This window comes from Moschus berezovskii, chromosome 11 (assembly GCF_049115385.1).
Source record: "Moschus berezovskii isolate FMDL1 chromosome 11, NW_MosBer_1.0, whole genome shotgun sequence".
NCBI lineage: Eukaryota > Metazoa > Chordata > Mammalia > Artiodactyla > Moschidae > Moschus > Moschus berezovskii.
Genome location: NC_142470.1, coordinates 19,739,847 through 19,764,608, shown reverse-complemented (window position 1 = coordinate 19,764,608; position 24,762 = coordinate 19,739,847). Strand labels below are relative to the sequence as shown.

Sequence of the window (24,762 nt, the reverse complement as noted above, 5' to 3'; positions counted from 1 at the left end):
GGGTGTGATGGACACTGGAACCAGAACTTCAGTCCTGTCCACCCTTCCTGGTGCCATGCCCCCTGGGGGAGCCTTTGTCACCCTGGGTGCCTCCAGGCACCTCACACTCCAGGCCAAGGCACCGAGAAGTGAGGCTGGCCGGGGTGAGATGGGCGGGAGAATTTTGGAAAGTTCTCTTCCCTTTTAAGAAATAAGCCAGGGCCACTTCTTGTCCTGTCTTAGAAGGCTCCCGTGTCAGCTGCACTTACGCTGCGGGGACCCCAAGGATTCAAGGGTGTGGACAGAAGCTGCCTTGGAGGCCAGGGGCGGGGTGGCGGGGCAGCGGAAGGAACCAGGACATCCTCAGTGATGCCCCCCAGATGCGGTGTCAGCCAGGCTGACAAGGCCTGGGGCTTGCGGGCACGTGGTGCCCACCTCCCCACAGTTAAGGCCCCTTCTGCTGCTTTTGAGACCAGTAGCATCTCGATGGCCACAGCCTGAGAAACCAGGCCTGCCCACCCTCCTGGCTGGTGCGGATGCCCAGGGTCTCCACCCTGTCATCGCTGGGGATGTGCAGTCTCACAACCTTGCTGATTAAACCACGGGGCTGGGCTTGGGGGAGGGAGGGAAGGAGGCAGAAGCCTGGCTATCAAACCCCCAAGAACAGTCATGTTTTATTTTCACGTATTTCTTGACATTAGGCAGAGATGGAAGGAGAGGTTGCACAGGATTTATAGACACAGTGACAGCCGCAGGGACATAGGAGCGGCCCAGTTTACAATAAGCAGCTGGACCCACAGAGGCCACCTGTCCAGAGAGTGCTCACGTCACGGCAGCTGAACGGGGGCTGTCGCGGGCCAACACAAGACTCAGACAACTCCCATTTATTTGATCATTTTAATACAGGAAATGCCAGACCAATCAACAGGGAGGACAAACCTCACAGAGACACCTGCGTTCACGACGCGGACGGGAGGGTCTCCACGGCCCTGGGCATGCATGCATGTCCTTTGGAGAAGGGCAGATTGAGGGCATAAATACCACAAAACAACCAGGCTCAGGGGGCTGGGGGGGTGGGAATCACAGGCCACGAGGGAACCACGCTTCAAAGGCAATCGAGGCATTAAATACGGAACCTACACGTTACATTTCACTTCACCGTACGTATAATTTATATATTAAAAGAAAGGAGACCACGGTATATATACGTGCAAGCGGTTTTGGTCGGAGGAAACGAATGAGCTGGGTGGAGCCATGCACGGGGAGGGCTTGCCCGTCTCCTCTCCCTCTGTTTTTGTCCCCATCTTTCCCACAGAGTCACCTGCCATCACGGATCAATCGGCTGGCCTTGGCGTGATCTCAGAAAGTCCCACCGGTATCCTCAGCGTGTCCTCGGGGCTCCCTGTGGGGCAGGGAGGTGCCCCGGAAGCAAGGACACCACGAGCCCTGCACGTAAACACATCCCCAGGAAGTCGCCCTGGAGGGACCGGGGCGGGGAGGGGGTGGGAGGAGGCCAGGTGAGGATGGGGACGCAGCCGCCGAGCAGGTAGGTGCAGCGACGTGTCGCCTGGCCGCCCCAGAAGAGCAGGAATGATTGGGGAGGCATCCACTTTTGCAAGCAAAGCTTAAATGGCAAGACAAGCCTGTGTTTCTCTGCACTGTCCAGACGCCAACCCCTTAGAACTGACTTGCACTGCTGGGGTCACACTGTAACAACCGGACGATGGACGGGTCGCTCTTGGCACCTTTGATGAATTCTTCCAGCGACAGTTTGCCTGCAGGAAGGAGGACGGGAGAAATAGGAGTTAGCCAGTGCTTGCTGTTCGCCACCCTCAGGAGAACATGCAGACAGCTCCTGGGTCGGGGAAGCCTCCTGGGGTCCAAGTCTCAAGCCCTCCAGAAGCAGGATGCTGTCCAGGCTCCACACGCTTTGAAGGCATTTCTGGAAAAACCCATTTGGCTTTCATTGATTACTGGTGGTACTTCTCCCAGGATATAGATACGGGAGGGACCTAGGTTTGAAGCAGACCCTGCATTCTGGCAACCTGTGCCTTGGGGAACCTCCGTCTTGCCTCTGTAGCTGTAAAATGACATAGAGCCAGAGACCCCAACACAGGAGCTTGTGGCCATGCCCAGCACACTGGCGGGCGCTTAGCTCTGCCTCCACGGGCAAGCGACCCACCTCTCCATGTCCCAGGGTCTTCATCTGTGTGGGGGGATCACAGCCACGCCTGTCTCAAAGGCGTGAACTCCCCCAGAGCATCCCCAGCAGGAGACTAAACCACCCCAGGCTAAGGGATGGATTGGGAAGGGGAGCAGTCATCCCCCTGGCAGAAAAGGAGGCTCCTGGGATGATGCAGAGGGCTACTGGCCTTTGCGACTGTTCCTACAGTTAACGTGGACTTTACCCTGACCACTCAGGGCAAGGGGCTTCCCATGTATCTCAGTTGGTAAAGAATCTGCCTGCAGTACTGGAGACCCGGGTTTGACCCCTGGGTCAGGAAGATCCCCTGGAGAAGGAAATGGCAATCCACTCCAGTATCCTTGCCTGGAAAATCTCATGGACACAGGAGCCTGGTGGGCTGCAGTCCAGGAGGGTCGCAAAGAGTCGGGCGTGACTCAGTGATTAACACTTACTTACTCAGGGCAAGGAGCTAATGAAAGCACCGGCCTCTCCTCTGGGCAGAAAGCGGGGCTGGCAAGAGGCTGGGGGCCCCTGAGCACAGTCTGTCCCGCAGCCATCGGGACACTCCCGGTGCTCCGCCAGACTCAGGACCCGTGGTCTCAGCAACTACCTGTGCTTTCTGAGGGGGCACCAGGAAGGTGGGAAGGGTGTGGGGCAAACCCAGAGAAGGAAGAGGGCTGAACTCTGCACACCCCTGCTTCACTCTTCTCTCCTCCAATACTGCCTCTCCCGTCCCCTCCCCAAGCTTCAGGGCCGATCCCGGGGCTCACAGGAGAAGTGCGGGCCCCGGTTCACAGACAGCCTGGGGAGACGCACAGAGCTGACAGGTCAGAGCAGATCCTCTGGATCCTCACAACCACAAGAGACTGAATTATTATCCCCATTTCACAGAAGAGTAAACCGAGATTCGGAAAAGCCAAGACTGGTGGAACAGGTCTATTGAACCCAAAGCCTGTGCCTTGCTACCCTGGAGGGTGGAAGACATGTTTTGAAGCTGCCCAAAGGCCACGCCAGGCGTGAGGCCGTCTTATCTTACGTTGAAAACTGTCTCCACAGGTTGATGTACCTGCAGCCCCACCGCGCCCCTCCCCTGCTGGCTCAGTCCTTTGCCTTCATCTGCAAACTGCACCTTAAGGTTTCGCCGGGGGGTGGGGGCTTTCCTGGGCATTAGCTTATTTTCAATCCCCAAGCACAGCGCAGCGGGTATTTTCTCTCTTTCTTTTCTAAATGCTGCATTTCTTTATCCTTCAAAAGCAAATCCGACATGGCTCTGGGGCTGCACTTCGTGCGGATCCATCCTGTTTCATGGTTACCCTCCCCCAGCGTGAACCCAGAAGGAGCTCACGGCCGAGGCAGAGAAGGAAACACGGGGCACGTCCTCCTGGCCAGGACCCCACAGCCGCCCCCCCGGAACCCACCACTTCTGCTGTGGTGTGGGCCCAGCGAGCCTTGCACAGCTACTGCAGGCCAGCACCTCCCGACAGAGTCGCTGGGGCCACTGGGGACTGGAGGAGGGATGGTGGGGGGCCATCCATCCATCTACCACCCAGGACACCTGATCCCAACCCCGCGGGGGCCCAGGTGCCATGGGCACACCTGCCTCTTCTACCCTAGGATATGCCCACGGGCCCACAGTCTCCCCATTCTAGAAGCGAGGAGACTACTGCTCAAGGGGCAGGACACTGGCCCAGGTGCTTCTGGACTCTGAAGCCCAGCTCTCAGCATAGCTGCACTGGCCAGGGCTGGGCTGGGCAAGGTCTCAGAAGCTGCAGGGAAGGGCCCCAAATGCCACTCTGCTCCCAGCAGCATGGCACAGACACGCGGGGGTCCTACCGTCATTGTTGGTATCCATCTGCCTGAAGATCTTGTCTGTGCGTTTCTCCGGCGTGGACTCGTCCTCTGGCATCTTCATCACGGAGGACACCATTTTATATATCGCCTGCAAAGGGGCACATCCAGATGCATGTGCTTAGAGGTTCCAGGTGCTCCTGCGGGGATGGGGCACAGGCCTGATCTACTCCCTCCTCCCTCGCCCATGGCAGGAGAGGCCAGGCTGCCCACCAGCTCCAGGACCCTCCCCAGCTGGAATGTTCTGGGGCTTTTCCAAATAGCATGCATGCATATTGCAGATAGCACGTGAGCAAAATGAAACCAGCCTCACTTACGTGAGGTTCAAGAACATGTGAAACAACCCACCGTGACAGCGGCAAGACTGGGGCTGTCTGGGGGAAGGAGGTGGGACAGCTCTCAGGCCTTCTGGGGGGGTGGGGACTGGGGACACTCCTTAACTCACTGGCAGTGACACGAACATATGTGTGCACAGTGCATCACACGGCACACTTAGCCACAAACATTTGACTATGGGATTGCTGCACCTCAGTTCAGTTCAGTTCAGTTCAGTCGCTCAGTCGTGTCCAACTCTCCGCGACCCCATGAATCACAGCACGCCAGGCCTCCCTGTCCATCACCAACTCCCGGAGTTCACTCAAACTCATGTCCACAGAGTCGGTGATGCCATCCAGCCATCTCATTCTCCGTCGTCCCCTTCTCCTCCCGCCCCCAACCTTTCCCAGCATCAGAGTCTTTTCCAGTGAGTCAACTCGTCGCATGAGGTGGCCAAAATATTGTAGTTTCAGCTTTAGCATCAGTCCTTCCAATGACCTCAGTGAGAAGCAAAAAAAGCCCCTGAAACTCACAGGGGAAACCATATCACCAGTCCCAGAAAGGACAGGCCCGGGGCCCATGGGTCTCTCCAGCAGGACCGAGAACCTTCTCTTCAGGATGCTGCCGTCTGAGGGCTTGGCACCACTCAGGCTGTCTCTGTCCAAGAGTCCAGGCCCAGTGGTGTGTGCGTGTGTGTACGTGCATCAGCGTGTGTGTGTCCAGGGGGCCACGATGAAGCCGCTGACCAGCAGCTCATCAGAGTAACACGCGAGAGGGAGGGGGCTGTGCCACTGGGGGATTCTATGCAGAAATGGGTTGACTGATACTCTCATTCCTCAGACAACAGACCAAGAACAGCAGAAACCTGGAAGCTGTAATGTCTTAAAAAGCAGGTTTATAAAACCGAACCAAAAAGAATGACGCCAAGTGAGGCTTCTCATTTCTATTATACTCTGTACTTCTTGGCCCCTCTCCACCTGCAGGCAGGGGTGACCAGGCCTCACCGCACAGCAAGTGTGTTTTTCAGGGCCTCCTGGGACAGGCCCCCCTCCTGGGACAGCGCCAGGCACTCATCCGAGAGCAGAGGAGACAGAGCCAAGACCCTCCCCGTCTCTGCTGGGCTGTGATGCACTTGGAGCCCAGTCTGTTTTGATGAAGGTGTAGCATCCGGGTGTCCTAAAGCATCTGCCGACATAGGGGGAAGGTGCTTAGGGTTTGGGAACTCAGTCTGGGGGCCTAGCAGCCCCCAGGAAGGCACCCGTCATGGCTTTCACGGCTCTGCCATGTCTGTAAGCTTTGGCCCGGCCAGTCTGCTTGGCCAGTGACAGAGGAGAGTAAGGGCCAGCAGGTGGGTTGGGACAGGTGATTCCCTGGAAGCAGATCTCTTCTTTCCACTACTGCTTGTCGCTAAGAGCCAGAATCAACGGCTGAAAGACGGTTTTCCTTGAACCTGTGCTGGTTTATTCTCATGGTGTGCAAACCACCTGTTTGGGAAACAGGTCAGGCTACTTGCTGCTGATCAAGGAGTTCCTGAGTTTGATACCCTCTGCATGTGGTTTAGCCCAGAAGTTCCTACCGTGTGGACTAGAGAACACCTCCTCTGATGAATTCTAGAACGGAGTTTCCAGGCTCCAGGAGTGGGGGTGCGGGGGGTGGGGACCCAGGGAGCGGAGGCTCTGTGGCTCTCTACCACACCTGGGAGCCCAGGGAACAAAACTTGGTTTCTTGCCAGAAAACAGCAGCTTCCCCTGCCAGAGTCCTTGACAGGAGAGAAGAGCTTTCTGAAGTGGTGCTTCCTGGGCCAGAGCTTATTCTGTCACCACTAATGTTTAAGTCTGGCTTTACAACTGTGTGTTCCTGAGGACATGGCAAGCTGTCTGTTGCATTCTTGAATAGCGGAATATGAAAAGGTCTTGGCGGTGCCTTTCGTAAGTGTCAAGGGTCCTCTCCATTATAATTCCCAGCTCTGTTACTTTGGCCACCTGATGTGAAGAGCCGACTCATTGGAAAAGACCCTGATGCTAGGAAAGATTGAGGGCAGGAAGTGAAGGGGATGACAGAGGACGAGATGGTTGGATGGCATCACTGACTCAATGGACATGAGTTAGAGCAAAGTCTTCAGAGACAGTGAAGGACAGGGAAGCCTGGCATGCTGCCATTCATGGGGTCGCAAAGAGTCGGACACATTAAGCGACTGAACAACTGGTAACTCTCAGGAAATCACACCCCCGCACCCCCGCCACCATACCTAGTCTCAGAGTTTGTGAAGTGCAGAGAATGACACCCCCTCCCCTTAGAATTGGGAAGACCACAGCTCATCAACTATGTGTAGGCCAGGGCTTTTGTACCACTAATGATCGGTAAACCATGGTCCTTCTGCATTGGCAGGTGGGTTCTTTACCACTAGCTCCACCATAGTTCAGTCGGAAAAGAATCCGCCTGTAATACAGGAGACCCGGGTTCAATTCCTAGGTTGGGAAGATCCCCCCTGGAGAAAGAAATGAAAACCCAACTCCAATATTCTTGCCTCAAGAATCCTATGGACAGAGGAGACTGCAGGCTACACAGTGCATGGGGTCGCAAGAGTCAGACAGGACTTAGCAACTAAACTGCCGCTGCCGCCACCTGGGAAGCCCAACAATGGCTCTTCTCATCACTATCTGCAAGGGCCCACTGGTCAGGTGACAGCCAGTCATTTTCTAAAGGGCAGGAAAGAGGGGCAGGCAGCCACGTGGCCCCAAAGGGCCAGAGGCGGGCGAGGAGTCGCGCATGGTCCCCGAGTGGGCGGGGTCTGCAGAGGCCCCGCCCCCGCCCCGCCCCCGGGCGCACCTGCACGATCTCCAGCATCTCGCTGCGGCTGATGTAGCCGTTGCCGTCGAGGTCGTACATGCTGAAGGCCCACTTGAGCTTCTGCTCCAGCTTGCCCCGCGAGGTCACGCTCAGCGCGATGATGAACTCCCTGAAGTCGATGGTGCCGTCGCCGTTGGTGTCGAAGGTGCGGAAGACGTGCTCGGCGAACTTGGAAGCGTCGCCGTAGGGGAAGAAGTTGGCGTAGATCTTCTTGAACTCGTCCACGGTCAGGTGGCCGGTGGGGCAGTCCTTGAGGAAGCCCTTGTACCACTCCTGCAGCTCATGGTCCGTGAACTCCGTGTTCTCCCGCAGGTCCTGCAGCACTTCGGGTCGCAGCTTGCTGTTTTGCTTGCCCATGGCGGATGGCGGGGACACCTGTAAGACAGCGGCCGGCCGGGCTGGAGATGGAGTGGGCGGGGTGCAGGGGAGGGCTCCCCACCTCCCACGGCCGCCCAGCGGGTCGGAGAACTATCCCCCGAGTGCTCCTCACCAGTGGTCCGAGAGGCCTGACTCCAGCCATCCTACACACATCCCTAGTGTGTGTAGGATCCCCGCAGGGAGAGGGACCCCGGAGGGGAGGGGGACCCTTAGTCTGTACCACGAGGAAGGTCGGGTGCTCCAGTGGAGTCAGGACCGGCCACCTCGCACTGCAAGATCTATCCTGACCTCCAGAATTGGAAACGTGGAGAAAACGGCCACATAAAATCAACCGGAATGAGGCCCTCATTGAGTGCCCTGCAGGGTTTGTACAAGACTGGAGGCTGAAAGCCTTTTCATCACCCTCATCAGCTCCCAGCCAAACTGTCACCCTGAATGCAGCGCATGCCCCGTGTTCTGAGCATTTCTTTCCTCTTTCAGGCACCACGTTCTGATTTTATCCTTAGAAAAGGCATCCAGAAACTTTTAAGGAATCCCTTCTTGCTTTGGCCTCTGAGAAACCCTGTGGTTGGGAGCACTGTGTGGATCTATAATTAGCACCACGAGGATGTATCCAGTGTGCATAGTAAAGTCCCAGACAACTGCAGGCATGCAAACGCGTGCTCTCCATGGAGTTTTTCCCTAATGCCTGCACAGAAGACTGACCCTGGATGCATGCTACATCACTTCAGTCGTGTCTGACTCTTTGTGACCCCATGGACTGTAGCCCGCCAGGCTCCTCTGTCCAGGGGATTCTCCAGGCAAGAATATGGGAGTGGGTTGCCATGACCTTCTGCAGGGGAGCTTTCCAACTTCAGGATCGAATCCACATCTCCTGTGTCTCCTGCCCTGCAGATAGACTCTTTACCACTGAGCCACCCTTTTGAAGCATATAGAATAGAAAATGAAAACAAAGGGTTTTCTGGCTTCCCTGGTGTCTCAGCGGTAAAGAATCCCCCTGCCAACGCAGGAGACACAAGTTCAGTCCCTGGTCAGGGAAGATCCCTCATACCACACAGCAACTAAGCCTGTGTGCCACAACTACTGAGCCTGTGCTCTAAAGCCAGGAGCTGTGACTACTGAGCCCACCCACCCCAGCTACTGCAGCCTGTGTGCTCTAGAGCCCGCAACAAGAGAAGCCCGAGCACCGCACCTAGAGAGTAGGTCCTGCTCTCTGCAACTAGAGAAGCTGGAGCAGCAATGAAGACCCAAATAGCCAAACATAAATAAAATTATACAAAACACACAAAGGGTTGTCCACCTTTGTCCCAGAGGTAACCACCTTGAACTGCTTTTTTTTTTTAACATCTTAAAAAAAAATTTTTGGGGCCACACTGTGCAGTGTGGGGGATTTAGTACCCAACTAGGGGATTGAACCTGAGCCCCCTGAACTGACAGCATAGAGCCTTAACCACTGGACCACCAGGGAAGTCCCTTGAACTGCTTCTTAACATTTATGAATCCTAAACATCATGTACCAAATCCCCATTAGGAAAGATATTCAATGCAGTTCACATATTTTCCCTAGCAATTCCTCTTTCTTCAGTCTCCTCCCAGGTTTTATTAGTTTTATACATGTCACTGTTTTTACTTTATGGCTTTAAGTTTACATACATTTAAATTTACAGAAATTTAAATTATAGAAAAGTTCCCTTTCTAACCCCCAGGTGGGGGGTTGGGGTTGGGACTATCTTTCAAAATTACAGACATGTTGCCATGGACACAGCAACCCCACTTCTAGAAACACATCTAGAGATGCTCCCACCTGTGCAAACAGCTTGTGTACAGCACAACCACTTCCAGGCTTCCCCAGTGGCTCAAAGGTAAAGAATCCACTTGCAACTCAGAAGACACAGGAGACCCTGGCTTTGGGTCGGGAAGATCTGGAGGAGGGCATGGCAACCCACTCCGGTATTCTTGCCTGGAGAGTCCCATAGACAGAAGAGCCTGGTGGGCTACAGTCCATGGGGTCTCAGAGAGTCAGACACGACTGACAGTCAGCGACGAAGCACAGCTCACAGACCACTGCCTGCACTATTGTCTGTAATAATGAACAACCCAGGCATCTGTCATTGCGATCAATGCAAAATAATCTTCAAGATGTATTTTTAAGTGAAAAGAAAAGGTGCAGGCAGCATACAGAGTTTGCTACTGTTTGTGAGAAAAAGAGAAACTCTATGTGTGGTGTTCATACTTGGAATGACTTCTTGGGAAATGATAACACTGGCCACAGGAAGAGAGATGGCTGGTAGGTAAGGGTCACATGGCAAGTTTTTACTGTAAATCTTTTTGTAACTTCAAATGTGGAACTCTGTGTAGTTTTATTAAAAAAAAAAGATAAACACATAAGAATCCTCTATGTCTCAGTCCAGCAACATGACAGGGATCTCTTGATTCTCTGGGAGATTAAGTTATTAACCCCCCTTTTAATCTCCCTCTCCTTCCCTCCCCTTTCCACGTCCGCTTCTGTCCTGTGTGGGAACCATGACTTTCACAGGATCAGGGTTTACCCTCTCTACCTCCATTCCGCTTTGCCTATTGGTTGATCCTCGTAAGTGGAAACCAGCAAGTCACTATGTAACTTGGTTGTCAGTTTCCAATGGCCCCCAGAGCCTTTCACCCCCCACAACCCTACTCCCACCCCGGGGCTACCAGGCTCGACCTAAGACGCCCTGCAGATTGCACACGTCCACCTGCGTATTTCCTGCACTAAAAGGCTGATCCTTTGCTCAGTTCAGCTGCTCTCAGGGCTTTGTATTTGCCTCGCTCCTGTCAGTTGTGAGTCTCCTAGCCAGCGTCTGCAGGGAGGGAGAGAGTGGTTTCTCTCAAATGTCTCTCCTTCTGCCTCCCACTTTTGGCTTCCAAGGCAGCCACCCGTGTGCAGAGGGGGCTGCAATGTGGAGGGTCTCACCGCACCCACCCACCCTCGCTCTTCACTCCTTCCGCTGAGACCTGAGGCCGTCCTGCTGGCGGCGTGCGTCCACGTGTCCAGAGAGGCCGGTGGAAAGGGCCAGGTGCTTTCACGGACTGAACTGCTCCCCACAAATTCACACGTTGACCTCCTAACTCCTGGACCTCAGGATGTGGCTGTATTTGGAGACACAACCCTCAGAGTGATCATTAAGATAAATGAGGGCATGGGAACTCCCTGGCAATGGTGAGACTCTGCGCTTCCCCTGCAAGGGGGCGGGGTGCAAGAGTTTGATCCCTGCTTGGGGAGCTAAGTTCCCATTTGGTGCGGTGTGGCCAAAAGAATTTAGAAACCAATCTGACTGGTACCGTTGAATAGAGGAGCTTGGGACACAGACCCACAGGAAAGGCCATGTGAGGACACAGGGAGAAGACAGCTGTCGATGAGCCAATGAGAGAGGCCTCGGAAGGAGCCAGGCCTGCTGACACCTTGATCTCAGATGTTCAGCCTCCCAGAACTGTGAGAGATTACATTTCTGTTTTTGAAGCTGTCTAGTGTACAGTGCTAAGACAGCTGCCCAGGGAACTGAGCTGATAACACGTGGCATCAGTGTCTGTGGGGCAGAACCCTGTGCTAAGGGCTGTGTGGTTCCAAAAGGCTTAACTCCTGACCTGCCGGCATTGGGGACAACCACAAGAAGGTCCATGGACATGGGACACTTTTGTTTTTAATCAGACACCTCGCCTGTATTCGTCCCACTTCACCAGGGAGGAAGCCGACCAGGAGGCTCTGGAGGCAAAGCCGGCCCTCGGACCCAATTGCCTGGCCCCGTCTCACAACTTCCTAGGGGCAGCTAGGGGAGGAAGGGCCTGGGGAGGGCGGGAGGACAACATGGTCATGAACATGGCCGCCTTTGATCGTCAACATACATCCTTTCCCGAAAGCATTCCTTCTCTTTTCATCATGGAAATGAGCCACCTCTGGGAAGCTCTGGGCTCTGAGAGCTCAGGGTCAGTCTTTTCACATTTTTGTTTTCTTTTGGCTGCACAGCACAGTCTGCAGGATCTTAGTTCCCTGACCCTGGATCGAACCCTGGGCCCTGGCAGCGAAAGCACCAAGCCCTAAACACTGGACTGCCAGCGAATTCCCAGGATTGGTCCCTTTAGAATCCATTCGCGTCAGTGAAAACCAAACCCAAACCGCTGCTCAGAACCACGGTATCAGATGGCCTCAGAACGTGCTGGCGATTTGTATTCTTTAAGATCCACAAGATGCCAAACTCCTAATTCCTCCTCCGCCTGATATAACAAATGTTTATGGAGAGGAAGGGACCATATTGGGGATGGGACAAGGACGGTCAACACACGTGAGAAGGGCTGGGAAAGCTGAAGCCTCCCCAGGCAGACATGTGAGGCTCAGAGTCCTCTTCCCTCCCCAGGCCTGGCTCAGAGTGGGCATCAGTGTGGGGGTGCTGGGTCTTCCCGCCGTGGTGGGGGTGGCCCTGGTTGTGTACACAGACGTACACACACCTGCTAACTCTGGAGGCAAGTACGTGTGTTAGTCACTCAGTCATGTCTGACTCTTTCTGACCCCATGGACTATAGCCCGCCAGGCTCATCTTTCCATGGGATTCTCCAGGAAAGAGTACTGGAGCGAGTTGCCATTTCCTTCTCCAGGGGATCTTCCTGACCCAGGGATCGAACCCAGGCTTACTGCACTGCAGGCAGATTCTTTACTATCTGAGCCACCAGGGAAGCGGTTTTTGGCAAAGCTGGCATTCCAGCAGAGCCTGGATGCGTCCTGGCCCCTCTGGCGGAAGCAATGCCAGGGGGCCCTTCCTGAGGGTCCTGGAGTTCACAGGATGGCAGGACTCTAAGATGGGCATATCAGGCCTGGATCCTGCCTTTGGACAGAGTTGCTCGTGGCCGGAGCACAAGGGAGGCAGGAGAGGCACCACGTTGATCCACTGCAGCATCGAAACCCCACCACGGTCATCCTCACTGCAGCCGCAGCTCATCAGGCGCTTAAGCTGGGCCAGGGGCTGTGCAGACCAGCTTATAAACGGAGACACTGAGGCCTGGGGGTGGTAAGGAACTTTCCCTGGGTCACGGCTGCTAGAGCTGGGATGTGACCAGGAGTCCATCCTGAACTTGACCACAGGGCTCAACAGTTGACTTTGAACCCTGGGAGGTGGGCAGGGCAGGCCTGGCACTCCCGGCTGTACAGAGAAGAAAAACAAGGCAGGAGAATTTGAGGGATGTATTTAGGAAACAAAACAGATAAATTTTACTTTGGGGGGAAAACTATCAAGAAACCATGGGTGGAAAAACATGTTTTCCTGTCATTGTTTTGAAGATTGAGTGAGTAACATCTGCGCTGTCAGAGTCAGGGCTGATGGGAGACCACATTTCTTAGGACAGTGTGGCAGGAATCCATCGCTGAGTTTCCAGTCTCCTTTAGGGAGACCTCATGGCTCCGAAGTAGGGCCCCCCACCTCTGCTTTGATTCCTTGACCACACTTAGTCAGCTGAATTAAAGGGCTGACTTAGAGCGTTAGCCTTTAAAAATCAGTAGCATGTACTTTTGCCATAGGACACTGAATGATGAACTCCCCAGATCGGTAGGTGCCCAATATGCTACTGGAGATCAGTGGAGAAATAACTCCAGAAAGAATGAAGAGATGGAGCCAAAGCAAAAACAATACCCAGTTGTTGATGTGACTGGTGATAGAAGAAAAGTCTGATGCTGTAAAGAGCAATATTGCACAGGAAGCTGGAATGTTAGGTCCATGAATCAAGGCAAGTTGGAAGTGGTCAAACAGGAGATGGTAAGAGTGAACATTGACATTTTAGGAATCAGTGAATTAAAATGGACTGGAGTGGGTGAATTTAACTCAGACGACCATTATAGCTACTACTGTGGGGAAGAATCCCTTAGAAGAAATGGAGTAGCCATCACAGTCAACAAGAGTCCAAATACAGTACTTGGATGCAATCTCAAAAATGACAGAATGATATCTGTTCATTTCCAAGGCAAACCATTCAATATCACAGTAATTCAAGTCTATGCCCCAACCACTAATGCCAAAGAAGCTGAAGTAGAATGGCTGTATGAAGACCTACAAGACCTTCTAAAACTAACACCCCCAAAAGATGTCCTTTCCATTATAGGGGACTGGAATGCAAAAGTAGGAAGTCAAGAAACACCTGGAGGATCAGGCAAAATTGGCCTTGGAGTACAAAATGAAGCAGGGCAAAGGCTAATAGAGTTTTGCCAAGAGAACCCACTGGTCATAGCAAACACCCTCTTTCAACAACACAAGAGAAGACTCTACACCCCCAGATGGTCAACACTGAAATCAGACTGATTATATTCTTTGCAGCCAAAGATGGAGAAGCTCTATACAGTCAGCAAAAACAAGACTGGGAGCTGACTGTGGCTCAGATCATGAACTCCTTATTGCCAAATTCAGACTTAAATTGAAGAAAGTAGGAAAAACCACTAGACTATTCACATATGACCTATATCAAATCGCTTATGATAATACAGTGGAAGTGAGAAATAGATTCAAGGGATTAGATCTGATAGAGTGCCTGAAGAACTATGGATGGAGGTTCATGACATTGTACAGGAGGCAGGGATCAAGACCATCCCCAAGAAAAAGAAATGCAGAAAGGCAAAACGGTTGTCTGAGGAGGCCTTACAAATAGCTGTGAAAAGAAGAGAAGCAAAAGGCAAAGGAGAAAAGGAAAGATATACCCATTTGAATGCAGAGTTCCAAAGACTAGCAAGGAGAGATAAGAAAGCCTTCCTCAGTGATCAGTGCAAAGAAATAGCGGAAAACAACAGGATGGGAAAGACTAGAGATCTTTTCAAGAAAATTAGAGATACCAAGGGAACATGTCATACAAAGATGGGCACAATATAAGACAGAAAAGGTATGGACCTAACAGAAGCAGAAATTTAAGAAGAGGTGGCAAAAATACACAGAAGAACGATACAAAAAAGATCTTCACAACCCAGATAATCACCATGGTATGATCACTCACCTAGAGCCAGACATCCTGGAATGTGAAGTCAAGTGGGCCTTAGGAAGCATCACTACGAACAAAGCTAGTGGAGGTGATGGAATTCCAGTTGAGCTATTTCAAATCCTGAAAGATGATGCTGTGAAAGTGCTGCACTCAATATGCCAGCAAATTTGGAAATCTCAGCGGTGGCCACAGGACTGGAAAAGGTCAGCTTTCATTTCAATCCCAGAGAAAGGCAAGGCCAAAGAATGCTCAAACTACCACACAATTGCACTCAATTCTCACTCTAGCAAAGTAATGCTCAAAATTCTCCAAGCCAGGCTTCAGCAGTACATGAATCGTGAACTTCCAGATTTTCAAGCTGGATTTAGAAAAGGCAGAGGAACCAGAGATCAAATTGCCAACATCTGCTGGATCATCAAAAAGGCAACAGAGTTCCAGAAAAATATTTATTCCTGCTTTATTGTCTATGCCAAAGCTTTTGACTGTGTGGATCACAACAAACTGTGGAAAATTCTTCAAAAGATGGGAATACCAGACCACCTTACCTGCCTCTTGAGAAATCTGTATGCAGGTCAAGAAGCAACAGTTAGAACTGGACATGGAACAACAGACTGGTTCCAAATGGGGAAAGGAGTATGTCAAGGCTGTATATTGTCACCCTGCTTATTTAACTTCTATGCCGAGTACATCATGAGAAACGCTGGGCTGGATGAAGCACAAGCTGGAATCAAGATTGCTGGGAGAAATATCAATAACCTCAGATATGCAGATGACACCACCCTTATGGCAGAAAGTGAAGAGGAACTAAAGAGCCTCTTGATGAAAGTGAAAGAGCAGAGTGAAAAAGTTGGCTTAAAACTCAACATTCAGAAAACGAAGATCATGGCATCTGGTCCCATCACTTCATGGCAAATAGATGGGGAAACAATGGAAACAGTGACAGATTTTGGGGGCTCCAAAATCACTGCAGATGGTGATTGCAGCCATGAAATTAAAAGATGTTTGCTCCTTGGAAGAAAATTATGACCAACCTAGATAGCATATTAAAAAGCAGAGACATTACTTTGCCAACAAAGGTCCGTCTAGTCAAGGCTACGGTTTTTCCAGTAGTTATGTATGGATGTGAGAGCTGGACTATAAAGAAAGCTGAGTGCTGAAGAACAGATGCTTTTGAGCTGTGGTGTTGGAGAAGACTATTGAGAGTCCCTTGGACTGCAAGGAGATCCAACCAGTCCATCTAAAGGAAATCAGTTCTTAATATACATTGGAAGGACGTGCTGAAGCTGAAACTCCAATACTTTGGCCACCTGATGCAAAGAGCTGACTCCTATGACAAGACGCTGATGCTGAGAAAGATTGAAGGCGGGAGGAGAAGGGGATGACAGAGAATGAGATAGTTGGATGGCATCATCGACTCCATGGACATGAGTAAACTCCAGGAGTTGGTGATGGACAGGGAGGCCTGGCGTGCCGCAGCCCATGGGGTCACAAAGAGTGGGACAGAACTGAGAGACTGGCATGAACCGAACTGTGATAGGAAGTTCAAGGCAATTACAAGGATGTCAAAGTCCCCTGGGGTACCAGGTAAAAATCCAGGGATGGGGGGATTTATGGTTGTAGAAATCCCCTAAAAACACAAGCTGAACTTAGATGAAAAGAGTGGTGATGACTGGTGGCATAACTGTGTGAATGTTCTGAACACGACTGAACTGCACACTTAGAAATGGCTAAGACGGTCACGTCCATGTTGCGTCTGTGTTTTACCACAAGCTTTAAAAGGGCTGGGTGTATTTCAGGGAGGGTCGGGTGGTGGAGGGACCACTCTGGGCCCCTTCAGGGTCTGATCGTCTAGGATCCCTGCGTCTGGAGGACCCTGGTCAAAGAACCCTGTGTCCCTCTCTGAGATGGGGAAGCCTCTCACCAGATGGGCGAACGCTCCCCTCCTCCCCAGAAAGGCAATGGAGTAGGAGAAGGCGCTGCAGCATTCCCTGGAAGAATTTGGGAACTTGTTGTCTACAAGCCCTGCGAGCCTCATCACACCCCGCACCCGACAAACAGGGAACAAACGTAACTGTGCAAATGCTTGTGTTCACCAGCCGGTGCTCCGCTCCCCATAAGCCTCAGCCCAGGAGTGCAGGCCACCCTCGCCCTCTGCGTGTCCTCGGGACTGGGGTCAGGCCGGGTACACGGGGTGTGCCCAGGATTCCAGTCCCCTTGGGCCTCCAAGTGGCTGGGGACGCAGGGCCAGTTCTCATGGCTCCTTGTGGCATACAGATGGGGCATAATAAGTGACACAAAGAGGTGGAGGGGGGAGCAAGCGCAAGTCCAGCCTCTGAAGAGGAATCCTTCATTCCCACACAGGGCCAAGGCGATCTGCTAGGAAGATGGCAGGTGGAAGGCACACTGAATGACAAGGAGGCTTAAGAAGCCACCAGAGGCTCGACCCCACAGGTCAGCTCTAGGGCATGTGGCAGATTCCAGGCGCTGTGGGTAGGGGTCATGCTCAGCCAGGCTGGGAGGAGGCAAGGCCATCTCCATCATCTGCATCTTAGAGACAGAACTGAGGCTTCTGGGGAGCAGAAGCTTGTCTGGGGCGGGTGGGGCTGGGAACTCCCCAGGGCGCTTTCAGAGAAGGAGGCCACCGAGGTGCTCCTAGCTGGTGACCACCTCCTCTGCGCACCCCACCCCCCCATTAAACTTCTCACCAGTATTGCAAGACAGCCTTCCCCCTGGGACTCTCACTGTGAAGCCATGAAAGGGCCCACGAATGTCAAATAAAGCTCCATCAGCCCTCCCCGTCGGGCTTTAATGGTGGCTCAAAGGATAAAGAATCTGCCTGCAATGCAGAGATCCAGGTTCAGTCCCTGGGTCAGGAAGATCCCCTGGAGAAGGGAATGGCTACCCACTCCAGTACTCTTGGCCTGGAGAATTCCATGGACAGAGGAGCCTGGTGGGCTACAATCTATGGGGTCCCAAAGAGTCAGAGACAACTAGGCGACTAACACACACAGCACTCTCAGTCACCCCTTGCACGGGCCTGTGTGTGCTGCCCAAAGGCTCAGAGGAAATATTCCAGTTCTCTCTCCTGGAGGCTCTCGGCCTGAAGCAGGCAGCCCCAAGGGAACAGAGACAGTGGAACGCTGTACCCCAGTGACCCCTCTGTTACTAATTAAGCCAACGAACCAACTTATTGATGATCGCCTGGCTGGGAAAGATGGCTGACAAAAAGCAAGGCTTTCTGCAGTGACAAAGCCAACACTCCCACTTCCCAGCAGAAATGGCTTCCTGGCCCTATTGTCAGGCAAACACCCCAGGCTTCATTTACCAGAAAATCTTTCATCTCCAGTGAAAGATGGGGTGCAGAACAGACGTGCCAGGGGAGGGCAATTGATTCAAGCTCTTACTGGGCTTCAAGAGCGTCATGACCAAGCAGGGCTCGGATTAGACAAGCAACAGCCTTCTGAGAGCCTCAAAGATGACATTTTATTCACAGTAATGGAAAAATGGGGGAGGGAGTTAGTGCAGCCCTAAGAGCCATCTCTCTGGTTCTCAGTTACTTGGTTATTGTTCTTAATGTGCTAAATTGGAACGGAAAAAAAAGAAGTAAACACGTAGCTGGGGAGCCCTATGAAAATATTTAACCCAAAGTCAGTATTGCCTGCAAATTGAAGCTTTTTTAAAAAAAGGTGTAGCTCTATCCACCAACCAGCGAGTCTCCTGGAACTGAGGGCTCGCATATCCCATTAATCACAGCTCAACGCCGGCTGCCGGCGTGGGTAGACATTTCATCCCATTGCTCCAAAACGCTTTCATCAACCCAGATCTCCAAAGCTTGCTAGGCCAAGCAGACTCAGAAACACTTGGAGGGAAGATGATGGGAGAGGTGGGAGGAACCAACTCCTGATAAAAGGCCAAAGCTGGGGAGGAGGCTGGAGGGGTGAGGCCGTGAATTTGCACTTCAAGGGACGGGAGGGCCCAGATGAGACTGGCTTGTTCTGTCTGGGGCAGAACAGGACACAGCGGGGCGGAAGGGGGCAGAAGAAAACAGGCAGGCTGTGTCGTTTCTCTTGCAGCCCCAGCCCTGGGTCTTTCTCCTGGTGACTTGTGGACAAACACTTCTCCTGGGCTGAGCCCCTGTCCTACGGAGAAAAGAGGCTGACGGCATTTGCGTCCTTCTTTCCTCCAAGTAAGCAGGTGGGGAAGCAAGCCTCCTGCTGCCTTGGCTTCTAGTGCGGCTGCTCTGAGGGGCTAGTCCTGTTCCAAGGCCTGTGTCAGCTGCCAGGACCCGGTGCCAGGGCGGCGCTGGCTGCAGTGAGGTTGGGTGGACGCTAGAGGGTGCAGTCGGGCAGGCTCCCCAAGAGACCCCGCCTCCCCGCTTCCTGACCCCGCCCCTGCCACGCCCCCTTCACCTGGCCGGTGCTTCAGTTTTTCCACCCGTGAGCTGTGATTTGTTCAATACAGGAACCATTAGTCACATGGGGCTATTGAGCACTTAAAATGTGCCCGGTCTGAATTCATATACGTTTTCTAGGAGTAAAATTTACACTGGATTTTGACAACTTAATATGGGAAAAAATGTTTTATTAATAGTTTTTCTCTCCTAATTACAAGTGAAATGATAAATGATACCACTTGAGACACAGTGGGTTAAGTTAATTATGCTGGTAACATTAATCTCATTTGTTTAACTTTTTAAAGGTGGCTACCAGAAAAGGTAAAATTATATGTGTAGGTGGCTTGTGCTTTATTTCTAGTCACTGCTCAGCATTGGGTACATCCTTGGGGCCTGGTTTAGGGGGCCACCAAGTTCATTAGCACCTTGACTGCTGGCCCATGCTAACTGCAACCCAGCTGGGAGAGGTGGCCTGTGTTTATTTCACTCCTGGGTGCCCATGAGTGAGAGATAATGGTGTTTTCCATGTCATAATTACAGGTGAGCCCCACGAGTTTCTATTTTCAGCAGCTTCAAGAATTTTGCTGGAGACCAGCTGCAATGAAGACCTAGGTCTAGTCCCCGCTACTAGGGGATGGCTAAGGATGGGAGGAGGGGCTGAAGAGACAGGGCATTCCTCCTCCTCTTCTGGGGGAGAAGACGAAGCCCAGGTGAGAGCTGGGGGACAAGGGGGTCAGTAACACCTCTGGAGCCGGCGGTTCCCGGGTGTACTTAAATCTAAATTCAGACCACAGGCCTTGGGGAGCCCATTTCCAGAGCCTTCCTGAAAGCCTATTGCATCAGAGCTTCACCAGCTGGTTGGGCTCCAAGCAGTGACCTTGGTTGAGAAATCCAACTGAGAGTCCTTCTGAATCCTGGACCCGCCCCAGCAGCTTAAAATCCCAAGACTTCCCAAAGCTTTAAAAAATACATAAAAGAGGGACTTCCCTGGTGGTCCCATGGCTAAACTCCATGCTCCCAATGCAGAGGGCCCAGGTTTGATCCCTGGTCAGGGAACTAAATCCTACATGCTGCAATAAAGATGGAAGATCCTGTATGCTGCAACTAGAACCCAGTGTAGCCAGATAAATGAATGATAAATATTTTTAAAAATATATAAAAGAAAGGAGGGAAGGAGGAGGGAAAAAAGAGAAAGGAAAGAAGGAAGGAAAGAGGCAGGCTGGCCAAGCAAGGCAGAGAAATCTCCTCCCTATCTGAGCCACTCTCCCCTTCCACTTTCCTGAAGTTAACATGCCCTCCGTGAGGCTGGGGGAAAGAAGAGGAGGAGGAAAGGAAAGGACACGCCCCAAAAGGATGTTCTTTCCCTTGAAGAACCACTCACTCAACAGGAAGAGGAGCCGTGTAGCTTTCCCTGAACACCTTGTGCCTGTGAAGTCACCCGTTCATCCATGTGGCTGCTCGCCTCAGCCGCCCAGCAAACTCCTATTCATCCACCAAAGCCCGACCCAAATGCCACCTACTCATGGATGCATTTCCAGCCCTGCTACAGTTGTTCTCCCTCTGGTATTCCAGTAGCATTTTTAAACCTATTTATCTTGTGACCTCAACTTTTAGTGCATCGTTTACTTATGTTTTTCCCTCATTGGACTGTGAGGTCCTTGAGGAAAGAGTATATACCTCACTTATGCCAGTAGGAGAACATGATAGCATGTTCTAGCCCCAAGGTCTTTGATTCTGCAGTTCCCCCAGGGACAGGGAAGCCAAGTCCCTGGGGTCGCAAAGAGTCAGACATGTCTGAGCAACCTAACAGCAAGCACCACCACCTGGGCTGCCCTTCCTTCCCGTCAGTATCTGCAAGGCACACTCCCTCAGTGTTCACGTCTTTGCTCGAGTCTTCTTGGGGGAACCTCCTCCAGGGAGACCAGCCCAAGTAGCGTCTGCCCTCACCCTGGCCCCTTTCCGTGGACATTCCCACTACCTGGTACTGTACTGATATGTGGTTGACTCCCCGCTTTTGTTCACTGCCACATCTCCACAGTGCCCAGGACCAGGCACACAGCCAGGGCTCGGGAAAAATATCTGAAACAATGCTTGTGTGACCGAGGGCTTGGCACATGCCCAAATGAATGAACAGATGAATGAGTGAATGGGTTTCCTCTAGGACCCTGCTGCTCTAACAGTTTGTGACTCTGTACCTGGGCTTCCCAGGGGGCGCTAGTGGTAAAGAACCCGCCTGCCAATGCAGGAGACGTAAGAGACTTGGGTTCAATCCCTGCGTTGAGAAGATCCTCTGGAGGAGAGCATGGCAACCCACTGCAGTATCCTCGCCTGGAGAATCCCATGGACAGAGGAGTCCGGTGAGCTACAGACCACAGGGTCGCAAAGAGTCAGACACAGCAACATCAGGGCTATGGATGACTTTAAGCTCCAAGAAGGGACATTCTGGAATTCAGATGTGGTATTCTGGAAAGTTCCATCTACCAGCACAGGACCAGCTGCAGCAGAAGAGGGGGCCTGGAGGTGTCAGACTCGAAGTCCACTCACCGGGCTAGGGCCATCTCCTCCCTCCCCCATGAACACACCCCAGTTATGCGGTCCTTTGCCTGGGGCAGTCTCGCCCCGGAGCCAAGGTCACGGCTACTTGAATCTTCAGGGGATGAGTGCTTTGAGCTGCTTCCTCAGGGAAGGAAGGCAGGTTGGTGGATCAGACATAAATGAGCCTCTGCGGGAAGAACACGACAGGGAGAGGAAGAGGAAATGGCCTGGAGGTGAGCCTCCCTCCACGGAATCACTGACACACAGGAAAAGGTCTCGAGGTAGGACCAAAACCAAGACCCCATGATTTTCCTTAAGGCTGTTGTCCCCGCGACGCGTCCAGCCAGAGGTGAGGCCCATGTGTCTGCAGAGGGAGCTGGAGGGCGGGCCAGGGGCATGGCCAGCAGCCTGGTGAGGGGCAGGCCTGAGCGAGCCTGGTGGGGGTCAACGTGCAGAGTCCCCAGAGCCCGGGGCTTCCTCTGCCCCAGCTGAAGCCTCGTTTGAAGGCAACTGTGAGGCTTGTGGGGGTACATCCCCGAACGCCAGGCTGTTGTGCAGAGGAAATCTGTTCCCTTTGGCCCACAAACATTCCTGAGGACCCTTCTGTGCCAGGCGTGGAAACGCCCGGATGAATGAGACACAGGGACCCTCCCCGGGTGCCCCCTGTGCCCTCCAGCACACCCACGACAAGGGTAAGGTATTGAGTAAGGCTTGCTTACAAGGGACCAGGAGTGCTCTGGGTGGGCGGACAAAGGGAATGGGTTTGCCAGGGTGAGGGGGCTGGGAAAGAACCCACCCCATGCCACTGAGACCCGGATGGGAGTGGTGAGCCTGCCTACAGAGTGCCAGGAATGCTGTGCGGACGGCAGAGGACGGGGTCATAGGGAGCAACAGAAGGGGGGCTGGAAGGGGGTGCTGGTAATGCCCCCCCACCCTCCCAGCAAATGCCCACGCCCCCTGAAAACGCTCAGAATGAATCTAGCCTGGGACTCAGGGTTCTGCCCCTGTTCGATCCAACAACAAAAGCTCTGAGGTTGAAACAAACAAACGTTATGAATCACAGGGCATCTCCTTCTCGGGGACCCAGAGCCAGCTGCAAACTAACGCTCTTCTGAAGGAAACATAAGGGTCCACAGCAGACTGGACGCTGCCAGCTGGAGGCAGGAGCTCGTCTGAGACTTCAGAAGCCCCCACACCAGCCACTTGATACATCTGCTCCCTCTTCAGTCAGCCCTGGGGGACAGAGTTAACGGGGGGCAGGGGGCGCCTTCATCTTAGTTGGCTTATTACGCACGAAGGTTTGGGCCTCTGGCACCCGCACATTGTGGAGTAAATTCCTCCCAGCTGCCTGGGCCTGGCCGGCTGTGCCGTGACTCATGGAAACCAAGCCCGCGTGGGAAAGACCTGCAGGCGGGCGGCAGAGTGAGTCTGCAATTCTACTCCAATGCTCCGAGCCGGACGTGAGCTGCAGTCCTGCAAGGCAACGTCCTCCCTGTGGGAGAGGAAGCGAGAGTCCCGGCCAGTGGGCCCACACCCCGCACCCTTGATGACTGGCAGCCCTCAGGGAATGCACTGGACTGGGTCCTGGAATCAGGCAGTCCCCTGTCTCAAGGCTCCAGACGAAGCCTCTGTTTGCTCCTCTGTTAAATGGGACCACTGTCAGTTTCGGAGAGCTGAGTCGGGATGGGGACTGTGTACAGAAGGGACCTCCCCCGCACTGGGCCATAAGTGGCCAGCTTGAGTCTCCTCCCAGGACCCCCTCTCTAGCCTTCTGGTTCTTGGCTGTCTCTTAGCATCTCTGGGCCTCAGTTTCCTTGGCTGTAAATGGGAAGAACGGTCCCAGCCTATTGATTTTTCACAGCGTGGTGGTGAGGATAAAGGGAAATGAAGGCCGTGAAAGGGCTTTGACAAATGTGAAGCATCAGACAAATATACGGAAGTTCTATCGCACCTTTTATGATAAAAGAAATGTGTGACGTGCTTGATGAGCTTAATGAGGGAAGAGGACAGGAGAACCCAGCCCTGCGGCAGCTCAGACCCCTGGTTCACACTGACGGGGCAAATTGGGCTCTAGTCAAAGCCCCCCAGGATCAGCACAACAGTGCACACGCACTAAGTCGCTTCAGTCGTGTCTGACTCTTTGTGACCCCAGGGACTGTAGCCCCCCAGGCTCCTCTGTCCATGGGATTCTCCAGGCCAGAATACTGGAGTGGGTGGCCATGCCCTCCTCCAGGGGACCTTCCCGACCCAGGGATTGAACTCGCATCTCTCATGTCTCCTGCATTAGCAAGCGGGTTCTCCACTGCTAGCTCCACCTGGGAAGTCCTCAGCATGACAGCGGACACCACAAAGGCCCATCCCCAGGAGAGAAGGGCCTGTCCAACTGCAAGGTGTCTCCTGTGGCTTCTAGCTGGTTCAGGTCCACTTAAATGGGCTTGAGAAGCCTGTGGACACTCAGGACAGGCTTCTGAAGGAAAGGGAGCTTCCCAGGAACTGAAGACCAGCCTAGAGCAACCCCCGTGTTCCCGGGGGCTGGCCGCTCAGATCTATGTGGACAGGGTGGGCGTGGGACACACCTGTGCACACACCCTACTGCACACACCACACACGTCACACATACCCCCACACACAATACCACCCCACACCCTACTGCACACACCACACACGTCACACATACACCCACACACAATACCACCCCACACCATACACATACACACACAGACACACACACACACACTGTATTGCCCACACCACACACACACACACACACACACTCTGCATGCCCCTTCCCTCCACACTGCTGCGGTCCCCACCACTCGCTGCCTGGAAACCTCAGTCTGTTCTCTGGCTCCCAGTGGGAGAGAAACCAGGTCTAGTGGGGGGGTGTGCTCTCGGGAGAGAAGGCCTTTCCAACACAACGCTGTACGCGATGACTGAGATTTCACCCCGGGAATTCAGTTATCTCGGAGAAACCAGTGTGGGCCACGCTTTCCATTCCTTCGTTCACGCCACAGCTACTTCATACGCTTGCTAGGCCGGCACACACCTTATGCACCAGGACCCGAAGGTGTGACTCGTGAGCCACGTGGGAGCCGAGCTCTGCTGTGGGGGGGTCCCCGCGGTAGAGAAGGGCTGGGGCGACATCCCAGAGGGCGTCGGTGTGCGGGGAGACTTGAGTGTGCGAAACTGTGTGGTGTGGCTGGAGGCACGTGGCCAGGGAGGTGGGCAGGGCCTTATCTGGGCGGGGGGAGGAGGGAGCCCGGGTGGCATTGTGACTTCAGCAACTCTTGGCCCG

At 53.2% G+C, this 24,762-nt stretch overlaps 1 protein-coding gene across 3 annotated transcripts in view; it reads right to left on the bottom strand.

The window, feature by feature from the left end:
* Positions 1-862: 862 nt before the first annotated feature.
* HPCAL1 (hippocalcin like 1) overlaps positions 863-24,762 on the bottom strand; it is a 114,128-nt gene continuing 90,228 nt past the window's right edge. For all 3 annotated transcript variants that reach the window (XM_055399124.2, XM_055399123.2, XM_055399126.2), the window contains 3 exons: positions 7,157-7,552; positions 3,998-4,103; positions 863-1,754 (listed from right to left, as the gene is read on the bottom strand). In XM_055399124.2, the coding sequence (XP_055255099.1) occupies positions 1,657-1,754; positions 3,998-4,103; positions 7,157-7,534 (582 nt within the window). In that variant the 5' untranslated portion in view covers positions 7,535-7,552 and the 3' untranslated portion in view covers positions 863-1,656. The remainder of the gene's footprint in view (positions 1,755-3,997; positions 4,104-7,156; positions 7,553-24,762) is intronic.